Source organism: Camarhynchus parvulus, chromosome 2, assembly GCF_901933205.1.
Source record: "Camarhynchus parvulus chromosome 2, STF_HiC, whole genome shotgun sequence".
In the NCBI taxonomy this organism is placed as follows: Eukaryota; Metazoa; Chordata; class Aves; order Passeriformes; family Thraupidae; genus Camarhynchus; species Camarhynchus parvulus.
Window position 1 is genome coordinate 127,508,892 of NC_044572.1, and position 15,907 is coordinate 127,524,798.

The 15,907-nt window shown below is 37.1% G+C and overlaps 1 protein-coding gene across 1 annotated transcript in view; it reads right to left on the bottom strand.

The window, feature by feature from the left end:
- Positions 1–467: 467 nt before the first annotated feature.
- TRIQK (triple QxxK/R motif containing) overlaps positions 468–15,907 on the bottom strand; it is a 61,377-nt gene continuing 45,937 nt past the window's right edge. The window contains exons 3-4 of the mRNA XM_030970010.1: positions 15,697–15,782; positions 468–5,755 (exon numbers count right to left, since the gene is read on the bottom strand). Coding sequence (XP_030825870.1) covers positions 5,642–5,755; positions 15,697–15,782 — 200 coding nt within the window. The 3' untranslated portion in view covers positions 468–5,641. The remainder of the gene's footprint in view (positions 5,756–15,696; positions 15,783–15,907) is intronic.

Consider the following 15,907-nt stretch of genomic DNA (forward strand, 5'->3'; position numbering starts at 1 on the left):
CTTTATCTCCTTGCGACCCTTTTATCACTCTATGAAAAAGAAGTTGTGGTAGCTCTGTCTTGATATCAGACTTAGCTCTTCTTGAGCAACATGAATTGTGAGGTGGTTGGCTCCTGGAAGAACTGGACATTTTGCTTTGATTTTCGTGCAGTCTTGTTTCTGCAGGAAGTGCAATAGAATTATGCTATCTGTTTGTCACCAAGCTCCATACTCACCTCCTGTGGCTGCACTATTTTAAATTGCTACAGTATCTTTGTGAAATGGCAAAAAGAGTACTAAAGATCTTTATGCTGCTCAGTTTTTCCATGGTCCAGCAAAACAAAGCTCTTTGTAGCTCATATTTCTAACTGACGTGGACATACACCTTTTAGGGAGAGTTTGGGCAAGGCATGAACTGTGCTCCAGGGCAGACAGCTTTTCTATGCTGTATGTAGCTATGGAGAATAAGACAACAGAATCAAGCCTACTGATTGACTAGTTAGGTATTTATTTGTTTTTAACATGCAAAACCAGTACAACAATCACAGAAGCTAGAAAAAATGTAGCACTGAAAAAAGTATTCATGCAGAATGAGTATTGTACTTGAACTATCCTCCACAATCATCAGTCAGTCTGTCCCAATATTTATAGTTCATCATTACAACTGCCAAAACTGGCAACCACAAGGATTGTTGTCTCAATTAAGGACAGTAAACAGATTGTCCCATTTTTTTTAATGAAAAAATCTAAAATGTAATACTTCACAGTTTAACATGTTTATTCATTTAAACGAGCTAAAAAATAGTGGTGTGACATCTGCTTGAGAGACACTGGTACCTAACATTTTGGCTGTCTCCCCACTAATTTGATTGTGATTAAGGGGGGATAAAAGGATGAGTAGAGGATTCTGTCAATTAAATGAATTGATGAACTGCAAAAAAATATATTTTCACTCTTGGAAATGTGTAGAAAGAAATACATCTACAAAAATGCATTCCAGTAAACTAAGAGGATGATAGAGAAAAGTACTGCAAAATATCTCCACTGGCTCTTTTCAGGAAAAAATATTGTAAGCATAAGATCACAGATAATCCTTGCCAATTTATTCATCTCATGGCTTCACTTCCCAAAGTGCAGGCATAATCCACTGTAAAATCTTTTAGGATGCAGTTCCAACATCGCATTTCTGCTGTCTTATTGATGTGCCATACTGTTATTTTCTTAGTCATAAGCACCACTAATTACTATGCTACTCTAAGTAGAACTTGAAATGCAATCAAGATCTGTAGTCTCTTTTGTTGGCACTCTAACTTGCCTACTCTGCTTTTCAAGTACAGTTCTCTACAGAGGATTGTCCTGAATGCATTTGACCTTCACCAAGTGGCTCAGTTGTGCCTTATAGGGATGACAATCCCCTATCAATCATCACTCTGCTGGGAGCTCCTAGCACCATCTTCCTTCTGAAAATGGCAGCATTCAAAACTTGGCCCTAAGTCAGCAGATGAATGGTAGCAAGCTTCATGGAAGAGGCATGAACTGTTTTGTAGGGCCTTCACTGTGCTTTCCTTTAGTAGAATTGTTTAAAACCTGTGTTTTCAAGAAAAACTTTTAGGTCAGCTGCTCTAGAGGACACCTAAGTAAACAGATAGTTTGCTCTTGTTGTAGCTACTTGCAGTTATGTTGCAGCACAATCTCCCAGTCTACATGTCCTGCTACAAACCTGCTGCAGCTGGTCTGATGCATGGAAGGAGCTGATTCTGAATCACATGGTGTCTATATGATATGCAACAGTGAACATTAACCACAGCATTCTTCAAGAAAAGTTTAAATGTATCTCTAGGGTCTATTAGGGAAATGCTTAACACACCCCCTAAGCTTCCAGTAAAATATATTTATGGACTCTAGATAGTAGAGCTAGAGCCCTTCCTTGGCAATGTTCACTAGAAGCACTAGTAGAAATACTAGACTGAGGCTTCTGTCCTGAGATGGTCTACATGCTGGTTCTGCTTTTGAAGAGTCAAAGAGAAAAGGAAAACCACCTAGGGAGATTTACAGAGCAAAATCACTTCTGGAAGACTGTTATGCCTTCCTAGGCAGAGATTATTCCAGACAGGACATCTGCTCCCACCCACAGCACAAGGACTCAGTATAGGCATTTCCTCCACAACCTCTGCTGGAAAGAAATTCAATTTACTCCAGGAGTAGAGGGCAACTACTGATGCCTACCTTTTCCTTCAGGTGAATATCTTTGAAAAAACTCATTAAGCCAGGTGTGCCATGTAAATTATTTGATCAGCAATCCTTCTTTGAAACAAGCATATAAAATTACTAATTTTTTTAATAAAAAAAGTCTTGTACAACTGAAGTGATAGAGCTGCATGGATCAACTCCAGAAAGAGATCTGATCTATTAGTATTGGGTAGGATGCCAAAGGAAGTTCTCTTCATTGTATTTTACATATTCATAGGCCACATTTAGTTTTATATGAGTTTAGCAGCTAGAACTGCCTAAAATAATCCAGATATTCTAAAACTGACATCAGTGCTTACTTTTGAACATTGTGCTGTTTAGATTGCTTTACTGTCCTTTCAAATGTATACATAATTCAGTATGTTCAACATTAATAAGAGAACCAAATAGAAAAAAATCATTTATTAATAAAATAGACACCGAGCAACTCGTACAAAGATAGATGGTCCAAAATCCAAAAGGCATAGTTCAATCTCAGATATAATTAAGGGCAAAATAAGCCACATGTCCCATTAGGAATTATTGTACTGATAAGAGAAGATGTGTATTTGCTGCAATATTTACCACATATTTCTACATACACTGAACAGAACTCTACCTGGTCTAAGGAAAAAGAAATTTTCCTGTTACATGAGAATATCCTTCTAGTACCTAAAGGAAGCCTACAAAAAAGATGGACGTTTTACAAAAGCATGCTGTGAAAGTAGAAGAGAGAGCTGATTAATACTAAAAGGGAGTAAGTTTAGATTGGATATTGAGAAAAAATTATTTATTCTGAGGGTGGTGAAGCACTGGAACAGGTTGCTCAGGGAAGCTGTGGATGCCCCATTCGTGGAGGTGTTTGACACCAGGATGGGGCTTTGAGCAATGTGCTCTAGTGGAAGGTATCTCTGCCCATGGCAGAGGTATTGAAAATAGATGATCTTTTGCATCCCTTCTAACCCAAACCACTCAATGATTTCATGATCTTTCATGCAAATGAAAAGACCTAATCCAAACAAAGCCACTAGACAAACAGCAAACTGTGGGCAATAAGGACTCATAAGCCTCACATCGGGGAAGCTGATAGAATCACATATATACGTACATCAGATTGCATCTTATTCACAGTTATGGGAAATTGAATATTCCTGTTCTAGGAACTTCATGTTCATAAATATGACAGTAAGAACTTCTTGCTTTTTAATGCAACCAATTGAGAGAGCAGGTTATGAGAGAGAGAGAGAGAGCAGATCATTGAGAGAGATGACCTGCATGAAGGGAGTAACTACATATCTTTCTCAGATCATACATGACCCAGAGAGCTATATGCTGACATTAAGGAAGCAATCCCTTCAGCATGTTATAGAACATGAAAACTGCTAGTGTAAAGTAACAGGAGAGGAGTAACAGGAGAGGTCTGCAGCTTCTGTGATGTGTGCTGGTGGAGGGAAAGGCATGTCACATCCAAGGAGACAGATTGTGATATGCTTTTCCCTCCACTGGAAGTTGGGCCATGTGTCAGATAATGCTTCACCATAAATTCAACATGTTGCAAGGTGTTTGGTCAAGTGTGCGACTAGTAGCAGACTGTAAATCATATGCATACAGAAATGTTAGGATTTTGTGTCTGTAAGAGTCATACGTAGAAAATGAGATATATTTGCATATATAATTTTCTCTTTCATATATTTTTCGGAAGACTGTTGTACTCTGAATTTCTAGAGTTGTCGTTTTGCATGGCATAAAGTGAATGAACACTATGACACATATGAAGTGGATCCTTAGAGACTCATAATGTATATGGTCATAGTTACTATATGGTTTAAAAATTAACTGTATTGATCCAAGTTTCTTAAGTGGTGATAATGGGACTGTGTCAATTTAAAAGAAATATATTTTCCATTATAGTATTTGCTGTGATTTGTATCCCTTTGTCTTCAAAATCACTATAAGAAATCTTAGCCAGGCATCTCAGGAACAAGACAGTAAATACCTCAGTTGCAATTAAATCTAACATTCAGCTCTGAAATTTATGTCAAAGGCAAAACCAAGCCTCAGAATTACGAAAACTTTTCTGAAAGTCAGCCTGCCTAAATTTCCTTGTGACATTCAGCACCAGTGGCTTTACATATTCTTGATATCGAACAGAATCGGAACTGAATCTCAGTCAGAGAAAGACTGACCACACTTTTAAGGGGATCAAAACTGAGTCTGTACATCCACAAGCTCAGTTATATGCCAAACTCAAAGCAGAACAGGATAAAGCCAGAATTTTAAAGCTCCCTGCAGCTGCTCTGACACACCAAATTCTTCAAGTGGCTTTTGGCTATGAAAAGGAAAAAAATGCTATCTACAGTGCCTAATTTGAAAGGTACTTTGCAAGAACTGAAGGATGTAATGGAGCCAAGATTTACCAGTTATTAGTATGCCAGGAGAAAAAATGTTTTCTTATTACTTACAGCTTCTCACATTAGTTTGATGATTAAAATGATTGTATAGCTGTAAAGGAATGTTTTTATACAACATGCCCCTAATAGGTAGAGCAAGTTGATACCAAAACCATCAGGAAGAGCATAATTAAAACACAATTTTGACTTTATATTAATAGTAGACCAATACACTAATTAAAACCAACATCAACTAAACTTTCTATTTACACTAGTTCAGACAGCACAGGAGGCAAAGAACTGTGTTTCAGAAGCATATGTGAATGTTAGAGCTTCTGTCATCCAGGTGCCATTTCTAACAGAACACATGTGTGCTGAACAGTTGGCAAAAGAATGAAAAAGATTACTGCAGATATATGGGCACACAGAATCTGGAATGACAGAAAATTAAGTCCATATACAAGGTGACAGACTGCTTGTAAGAAGATTCTTTTCCTACAATTCTTTTCCTACAATTTCTCCCATCTTCATGCATGCGCACACATGCACAAGAAAGATTAAAACAGAGAGAAAGGATGAGGGTGTTTTGATACATTATAAACACAAATGAAGAAAAGACTTTTTATTTGGTATTTCTGCTTTCTTTTCAGAAAGGAACAGAAAACTAATTTGGTTATTAGGAAGCTCAGATTCCTAAATTCGGTCAAGGCAGACACTCCTGTGAAGTCAGCATCATTACCCATGATAATAGTAGCATCTGTCTTTTGACATCAAAGTTTTCTGCCTGAGAAAAACATAATGTAAACAATAAACTTCATGTATTGTACTGTTGCTCCTGGCTTTGGTGTTCGACAAATACACTTGGCCAGGCATAAGTGTTCTTATGTTGGAGATCTGGAATGTCATAGATGTATTGCAAAACTTTCTTATTAATTTGGACTGAAGAAATGGCATCATTTACAGTCTTACAGTGAAGGGACTGTGTGTTCCTATGTAGTCTTGTTGCAGCTGAAGAAATCTTGATGATAGATTCATTGCATCTGCTAGTTTTCATCTGGATCCAGATCAAGGTCCACTTCATCGGAAACATTAAGATAAAAAAAAGCATAGAATGCCAACAAAAATACCAGTATAGCTGCAAGGACAAGGGCAACTTCCTGTAGAAATAAAAGAAAACAAGAACAAAAACCTGTTAGAAATAATACCATATTTTCAGATTAATCAGGAATAAATGTTATTTCTCTTCTACAATGTGCATCAAAATATCATCAGACATAATATAATTGCATAAGGCATTGATACTTTATTGATTTCTCTATTGTGGTTACCATTCCAAGTGTTGTAGAATCCATTTACTTAATGGAGATTTTGGTAAGTCTGATATACCATCAGAAAGAGGATATTTAGCTTAAAAATCTTTAGTTTTACCTAGAAATAGGAGCTTTTTTATCTTTTTATTATCCAATTCCTTCTTTTTTAAAGGAAAAGACAGAATTCACAAACCACAGTTTTGAACACAAATTTAAGTTATGAATTTACACTGTGAATTTTGATGTTTTCTAGCAATATGTTACTGCTTTTTGCCAACAAATTTGTAATTTTTTAATGAAGCAAACACAGTATGGTGGAAGTCAATGAAAATTGCTACCTCTACCTCCCAACCTCCTGGCATGCAGTACAACATGGAACTACATACTCCCTCAGAATTGGATGAAACTTTTCTTTCTTCAGCTCTGCAATAAGGCAAAAAGCACAACAATTTGCACTTGCCTCTCTTCCCATTAAATATTGCAACTTGCTGCCTCTTCCTTAATTAACATAAAAGAGACTTCCAAAGTATACATGATTTATAGCAGCTTTCAGAAACAGAAAAATGTTTTTATACTACATATAATAGTCATTATGTGACTGCCTATCAGCTTAAGGCTGGACTCTGTAAAAATGCAATTACAGCACAATCATCCTCTTAATATTTCTTTTATTTCCTGTATTTCTTTCATTTTTATTTCATTCAGAGACACAATATTTCTTATTTTTAAGTTTTTATTTTTCTATAAGGCACAGCAGACTTCCTATAGTGTTGACTCTCATTTTGCTAGACAATGAAAGATGAAAGATAAATTTGAGAAAAATCCTTATGCCCCTTCAGCTCACAGAAAGTATGACTCTATAGCTAGCAACTTCTACTGCTTGACTCCTGATCAGCATGATGAACTTTTAAAATTGTGCACTCGAGATGCTCCAAAGTTAGTTTGTACCTCCAAACCCCAATCTCCCTCTAAGGAAAGAACCAGAACTTCCCCTCCAATTCTCAGCTTCATGTTAAGCTACAAAACAATTACATCAGAATGATCCCAATGTACATTTAAAATGAGAGAAGAAAAAAAGTTCAGTGATTTTATAACAACTGATCTGAATTGGTACAGAAGATGTCACATCAAACCTACTCTGTCAGTGGGACTGAGAAGAGATGCCTACACTGAACCAAGACAACAAGACACCCTTTACTGTCTAAGGACAGAATCTGTCCATCTTGTGTCCTCTAAGAGAGGCCAGGTGAATTCTTCCCAAAAATTACCATTTCTCCCCTTAGACTAGAAGCGAGTGCAGATGGTATCTCTTGTGTGCACTGTGGGATTAATCCTACCCAGCATCTCTGGGTTGGTGGTGGCTTTATGACTAGCATTGTGTTCACTGACATGAAGGAGTTAAAACTGTGCATTTCATTTTTTAAAGTCTAGCCCATAATCTGGCATTCTTCTATAGAGCAGCATTTAATTTGCATTTACATGAATGCATTATATAGTTTATCAGAATGTTGGATCAATAATTCAACATATGCCATCTAATAAATTTTGAAATACTACTGCCTAGTTGGCATATGTTCTATAGGAGCATATTCTTTAATCTATAGAAACCTTTGCTTTCTATTTTATATGGATGATTGAGATGTACTTTAAATTTGTTTTACCACATTAAAATTGCTCCTGCAAATTTGCTGAGGCTGTTGGCTACAGATTTCAACTACATTTCCCTCTTAGAATTGTACCATCCTCTGAACTTCATCCTCCTGATTCCATGATTTGATTTAAAAAAAGTACATCTAATTCACTCATATATTAAAGGAAAGTGATTTTTGCTTTGTTGCAGTTGCAACACGTCAGTATCTCACAAAAGGGCATGGCAGCATCAGACAGGTTTCATTTATTTCCTTGTATCCACAGCTGTGCTCCCAGACCCATCTGGCCACACAGCTACTAATCTTAAGAGGATGTAATAAACAAGCGACATACAACTGCAGGCTCCATCTGCTCAGGAGAGTGGACAACAAAACCACACAATGCAGGCACCGTTCACACTTGACACGGAGAGCAAATTCATTCCAGTTTTAAAAAGTTTTTTCCGTGTTTGGATGCCACATTTCCCACACTTTCTGCTTTACAATAGGTTTACCTTTCCCCTCCCTCCTCCCCAGTCTCCCTTATGAAATGCTGTGAGTAGCAGCAGCAAATTTTCAGGAACCTTTGCATTAAAAATTTGTTTCAAAGGAAGTGGAATTGGGAAAATCTTGAGTTTTATTCTCAGGCTGCCCAGTAACTGCTTGACAGAAGCCGTTCTTTAATTCCTCTGCCTAAGTTTCACAGTAACACTGTGATAACAGTACTATTTTCCCTGCACAGCCATTGGGAACTGTGTGGGTGGATCAGTATTTATTATCCCTGGGAATGAAAAGTCTTACTAAAACTCCAGGTTCGAGAGTTATGCAAGAACCTTAGTTTTGAATTACTGAAAAAGGCAGAGAAACAAAAATATAAAATAAATGGCCTTACAAAGGACACCTGGCTCACAGCTAGGATTTAAGCTAGGGATATGCAGTCTCTTAAGAATTGCATCCAGGTTATGGACTTTTATAAACATAAATTTTGCAAGATAAATAGCAAATGAGATGCTGCACCACTGTATTGTACTTGCAACAACAGATATATATTGTCATTTTAATTTGTTTTATACTTTTCAGGCTTTGCTATTTGTATTTTAAGTCATGCATAGAAATGAAATGTTAAAATACTCCCTGCTTGGCATATACAGCTCCCTTTCTCTTGCACTTTATGGATCATCCCCATCATCCTCTGCAAAATCCATTTACTCAAAGGATTTTACCATGAATAATTAAAGAATAGAGAAAAAGTTCTATAGAAATAAAATGATCAGAGGGCATTTTCTCCCATTTTTTTTTTCTTTTATATCATGGTGCAGAACACTAGGAAACATTTCTACTCTCAAATCCCAAAGTACAGTCATAGAAGCCTTTAAAAAGGAACAGAATTTTCTATTTTATTCTCTTACATGTAGAATAGCATATGTAGAACCCTACTGATTTCAGTTTGGTTAAGTTTTCCAGAAACTTTTCATAAAGGAAATGCATACCATTACAGCATGATGTAGATTTAATTCCCTTATCATTTTTTGTCAGTTTTATGTCTCTCAAGCCAAAATACTTGGATTATGTCCTCAAATTCACCCTAATGGAGCAAGTGGCAGAGCTAGGATCTAAACGAGATTAATCAGGAGAGGGAGTAAGGAAAAAATGTTGGCTATGATAACAAAAATCTGGACACTATGTATGGCAGCATCATATCCTACTCATACAGAGAAATATCATACTTCCAGGAAATGTCAGGGGGGTTTTACATGTTTTTTAATCGTCCTTCAAATAGAATCACACCTTTTTTACCTGAAACCTGCTTAAAATTACATGAAAGAGTAGCACAAATTGCTCTCTTTGAATTGCTAAATTCTCCCTAGTTCTTTCTGAAAAGAGATGAAAAGAAGATCATGCTGACCAAGGATACTTGTGAAAATAAATGTATACGAACTTAGAATCTTTTTACCTCATATAGTTTTTAACTGAAGACTTTAGGTGGATATTCACTGCGACTATGTTTTAGAGTTTCAACAAAATTGTATTTATAAATGAATGTTTACTTCCTTAATGCAGGACATTCTACAGCTAACAGAAGGCAACAAAAGTAATTTATGAACTTTTATCCACACTTCTAGGCTCCAATTTTTTACTGTGAAAATTTCAGGTGGAAAAAAGATCATTGTTGTCTTAAATAATGAGAACAAGGTACTATTAGAGAGTCATCAAAAACACCTGGCTATATGCCTACAAAACAACAGGATTCATTTTAAAACAGCTAGATGCAAAACAGTATGTACAGGTATCAAAGATGCATACAGTACTTATAAAGTGGAGTACTGTGCCTTGAAAAACTGTGACTCTAAGAAGGTCTTTGGATTTCATGGGTAACTACTCCCTCAGTGTGATTTCTGGATGTACAAAGGTGGAGGGATTTCCAGCAGGGAGATGACCGGTATTTATTTTATCATAGAGAAGAATGAGAGGTAGTTTGGTTACAGCATGTAATTATATACACCTGTATTTAAGTAAAGCATTTCACAGTGTGGGGTCCTTTTATCCTGTTTACAAGAAACTTTCAAGGCCCAGCTGCAGTTAGGTAAGTTCAGTCTTGAACTAAGATGCCATTTTCTAGGAGCAAGAATGATTGAACATTCTTCAGGAAAATATGGGCTCCCATATCTGTGAGTCCTTAATCAGCTGATCTCCCTCAAAAAAGTATGTTTTTATTTAGCAATTGGAAAGAATACTTCAACTTTGGCTTGTGTGAAAAGAAGGACTTGGCTGCCAGGAGTCAGCAAACTCAGCTCTCCTAGCTGCTCCTCTCCTCCAGGGCCCTAGGAAAACTCAGATTACTCCCATGGTCAGTGCTACATTCTGAACCCCACAAGTATGAGGTTATTAAAAGTAATAGCATCCTATGTTTAACTGCTCAGACTTTTTTATATAGCATCAAAAGTTTTCTGATGTTGACATTTTCCTCCAATTGTATTGATTTCGTTTCCAGGATTTGAGGTTTTGCTGTTGTTGATTATTCTTTGAAGTGCTACAGACTGGTCCTAAGGAGAGACATAAGAAGGTTTGAGAAAGATGGTCTACTGCTCCAAGCTATTACAGAAAATCCTCGTAAGATTTTGGTGGGTGCATCTTCTTCACATCTCAAACCACCATGATTACGATACTTATGTATTCAGGTGAGGTAAGGATCTGATTTTGTTCTTCTCTTTGTACTTGTTGTTCCCCCTCCCTTTCATTTCAAGGTCACGGATCAAAGCCTGACCACAGGGATAACTGGGAATATCACACTTTATCCACTGCTGGCACATTAAGCTGCTCTGCATTTTGTGAGACACATAAGTTGGTTTGAAGACCCAGTATTTTGGTCATTACAAAGTGCTTGGACTTTGCAGAAAGTATTTGGATGAAATTTTATGATCTGTAACATACAGAAGTGCAGATCAAATGATCTAATAGTCTCTTGTGGCCTTAATTTCTACACAGCTATGAAACTGTATCTTGAAAAATGTAGTTCACTAACATTGCAGATTATGAATACCATGAAATTGGAGAATATCTTTTGCTAAAATACACCAGGAATGTGTTGTTATCTACTCCTATCTAACTTGTTCCAGATGAAACTCTCCATAGTGAGGTATTTAGCTACACAACAGATTAAGCAGATATGCAAAAGAATGACAGACAGTAAGCTCTCACTTTGTTCAGAAAACATTTTTTCCTTAGCTGAATCGATGTACTGTGTTGCTAATAATTCTCTGTGGAGTGATATTCTGCAGTCAATAATGTCTTTGCAGGTACTTTGCAAATACTACTGTTAAGATTTGTGCCTATCTTTCAAGAAGAGAGAAAACTTCATCACTTGTTCCATGGACTACTGATTTGTTCTTGCAGCCTGTGAAAAAAATCTCTCCCCAAGAACTCCCATAACTTTTGGTCTCTGCATACCAAACTCCAGCTATCTGGGGGCCAAGCTTCCACACTTCTCAAACCATTTTCTGCTTGTCACCCTCCTGCTGGCATGTTTTCCTCACCCAATGAGAGCAGATCTAGCACCAGTGGTGGAAAGGCCTTCCTGCTCTACTAGGTAAGGATGAACAGCTGGGCTTCCAGCAGCACAAGCCCCATGCAGGGGGCCAACAAAATGACCCAGAGAAAGCTCAGAGGCTCCCTTTTTGGTACTGCTACAAAGGATTTTGTCTTATCCAAACACCAGGAGACATATAGCACATTGCTTTCTTTTGGAGCTGTTTCTTGAGACTGGGTCCTGCTTTTCCAAGAGACACAATATATTTTGGCATTGTCTACATTAGTGTCACATATACAAACAGAGCCAGTACAATAGCTCTGCTACAATATTTAATCTTTAAACATGTTTAAAGAGCAAATATGACACACCAAGTACTAGCATGGTCACCCTGCTTGAACTAACTTTGGATAGTTATTAGTACTCAGCTGCTTCTTTGACATTATCAACACAGATAAAAATCCCTCATTGGGGAAATTAAAAAGTACTAAATGCCCGTGACTGAAAGAAACTTTGTTACTTTAAACCTTGCATTAAAATGACAAGGCAATCAAAGTTTGACAAGACAAGCTAATTAGTATGCCAGCGATGAAATGTGAAGAATCTCCAGGGGATTGGTTCTGAAAAGTTTTATGTCATTTATACGGCCTTTTTTTAAGCTAATGTTGTCAGCTCTCATGGTGAAATACACAACAGTTGAATTTCATTATCCTCATTGAAATTAAGGACTAAAATCCCTTCACTATTTTCTAGTCCTCATTTTCTGCCCTAAATACTACATTAAGTCTTAGTTTACAGCCAGGCATGTAATTTCTTCAGGACACTAATGCAAAACAACCCTAGAGTTATCAATGACATAAAACAGCCTATTGTTTTAAGTGGCTATATGGTGCTCACTGTATTAGCTTATTGTGTGTGTGTATTTCACAGAACCACAAACAAAAATTCCCCTTTCCCAGAAAGTTTATACTTTTATATTTATCCTTCCTCTAAAATATTTTTATTAGCTTCAACTTAGCTTTTATAATAAAAGGTTAATTTATTTTGAAATGTTGCATACTGCATCATGTACTGAATAGATATGTATATAAAGAGCACATTCTAAATACACGTATGTGTCTGGTTTCTTCTCAAAGATTTACAAGAACTTTGGACATTTCTATTTAAAGTGCCTACTTATTACATTGCATTGTAGTTATATCACTTTTTTTTTCTCTCAACACAGATTTAAGTTAATCAATTGCTACATCACAGAATTAGGGCCTACATAATAAAAAAAGACTAAAATCCCAGCCTTTGGAAGGTGAATCATGTTCCTTATTACCATTACTCATCCCAGGGAAAAGGACGAGCTCTTAAGAGACAGTGGGGAGTCAAAATGGTTTTTCTGCTTGGGGTGGCAGGTGAATTCCCTGCTGATCTACCCCACCTCTCCAGGTGCCCTTAAACAACAGATATGAGACACTGGAATCTGAGGACCAGGGAAATGAAAATGTTGATGAAGATCCATCCAGGTTAGAGGGGTTGCCTAGGGCAGGGCAACCTGCCCTGCACATGAAAACCTCCTCAATTAAGAAAAAAATAAGGGTAATAGTCATTGGTGACTCCCTTTTGAGAGAAATGGAGGGCCCAATATGCCAGCTGGACCAAGCTCACAGGGAGGTGTGTGAGCCTCTGGGAAACCACCAACAAACTTCCCAGGCTTGGCATGGCCCACTGACCATTGCCCACTGGTTTGCCAGGTAGACACATACAAAGCCCCAGCAAGACTAAGGATGATCAAGCAGGACCTCAGGGCATTGAGACAACTGGTCAAGAGATCTGAAGAACAAATTGTGCTCGCTTCTGTCCTGCCAGCTGCTGTCACAGCAAACAGAAGTTGTCAAGAATTACTTCAAAAATTATCCAGAAAACAACAGAGGAGGATTTAGGATAGGTGTAGAGGATGGATGTAAAAAGATGGCACTTGGGAGCTGGAGGATCTTAACACCAGACTGAGCAAAACAAGCCGTGCTCCAGAGAGGGGTTATGGGGCTTCACAACTAAGCAGCCTCTCTCAGGGGTAAGGAAGGAGATTTCCCTACATACACTCCAGGCACATCTACTGCCCATGGTGAAGTTCTGCTCCTGGAGGGATTGATCAGGGTGAAGAGCTCCCACTGTGAGGTGGGAAGAGGTGCACCCTTACCCCAAGACATTAAATACACTTCACTTCCATGCTGAGCACTCTGGGGTCTGTAAGCAGAAGTGCAGAGTTTACTCTACAGAAATTGCCCACGTTCTGATAGAAGTATTGTAGCATTTACTAAGCCTGAGGTTGTTGGCATTAAGCAGGCTCAGTGAGAAGGATGCATTTAAAAGCCCTGCCTTCCTTCCCCTACAAGCAAATCCCCAAAGGGAAAGGTGCCCAACTTACCTTCCTTTTTGCTTCAGCTCTGTCAGCTTTTCTCAGCAATTTGGAAGCAAGATAAATTACTGTGATCTATTTGGGGATGATCCACAGATTGTTTTAAGGTCCAGAAGCACAAAAAATATCTCAGCCAGAAGAAAACATTGAAAAGAATTTTTTTTTTTTAAGGCAGAAGCAGAATTGTGAACCTCAGACATCACACAGTGCAACTAGCAGAATCTCAGAAACACCTCTACTCAGGACCTGGAGAGCACATGTGCACCTTGATGGCAAAAGTCCTTTATTCACTAATACTCAATTCTTCCTTACTTATATGATTACACATATGCTTTCCCATTCACCCTCATTTTTAGGAAAGAATTACTTAAGAAAATAAGGAAATGAAACAGGTTTTGAAGGACTAAATCTCATACTCTTCTCACTTGTGAAAGACATGCAAAAAACATGTTCATTTTAAAAGAATTAGGCTGTACACTAAGCCTCCAAGTAGAACATCACTTTTAAAAGGTCATGCCATTGAAAGAAAAATGAAAAGAAAAAGGAAAATTTAATAAGAAAGGAAGGAAAAGGAACTCAAAAGGTTAATAATTTATCCTTTAAACAAAAAAGGCAATCTACTTTTTCTCATTAAAACCTGACACACAGCACTAACTGAGGAGATTATGTTGTGAAAACATACTGCATCACACGGTAATGCTTGATCGAAATCAGCAATCAGGAGCAAAAAGAAAGCACTGTTTCGTGATTATAATAGCAAATTCTGGAAGACAACCAAATACATCATCTGGCAGCCTAACAGCTGTTACAGCTTGGTAGTAATACCTTGGCATTTGCTATAAGCTATAACTTGAAAAAATTGATTTCTCATCTGCCAGAAACAAGAAAATGTTCTCCTTTTAACATTTCTGAAGTTTCTTTTACTAGAATACCCAGATAATGGATCTAGTTTTTTATATTCCTCAGGTTTTACTCTTGCTGTTAAGTTAATAGTGTATCAGTTAGATTAAAAAAAAATAAATTTGAGGAAAAAAATACTGGAGGCAACATAAATAATGTGTGTTCAGATAGATCCTGTTTTGATGACACACTGGTAGTAGATAACAGAGAATATTTCTAATTGTCCTCCCTGCTCATATTCACAGCTGTGATCTAAAGTAATTTTATACTTCATACCTGACTGAAAAGGGAACACTTTCAAAATAAAATTTAGTACTTTTCCATATGCTTTCCTTTGCTGTTAGTTAAGCCTTCTTTTTCCAAGTCAGAAGCACTACACAAGGATGCAGAGTGGGACAATAATGCTGAGAATTAACAATACTTAACAAACCCAGTCTTTAAATTACTACTGGTACAGGATGAGAAGAGGAACATGAGAAATGTTTATTGTAATTTATCTAACTATATGAAATAGTAAAGAATTTGTTCTATGTGTAGACAGGCACCCTAAAACCATCAATTTTCTAACCACACAGTACTTTAAACCTTAAAGTAAACATGCATCATCAAGGACACAGACTATGTAAAATCTTTCAGCACTTCAAATATTCAAGTCATTTTAGGGTTAAGTAAAAGCAGTTAATCATAAATATTTTAGATTCTAGCATTCTACTTAGATTTTGAAGTGTCATAAACAATATCTCTCAGAAATCAATATTCACACAGTACATCTATGGGGAAAAGAAACAAACACAAAGGTGGTTTGAGCTATCAAAGAAGTCTCTACCTTTACGCCTAGTGCAGTTTTCTTGGCCTCTGCTTTTAATCTTGTAGCTCTTAACATAGGCCTGGTTTTCTTATAATCTTGTTTCCCTAGAGTAAAAAAACATATTCAATGAAAACAATGTAAAAACGATACAAAGAACATGAGCATTTATTTCAGTTAAAAAGTCAGATTCAACATATTAAAAACATCTCACAGTCCAGCATTTTAAACA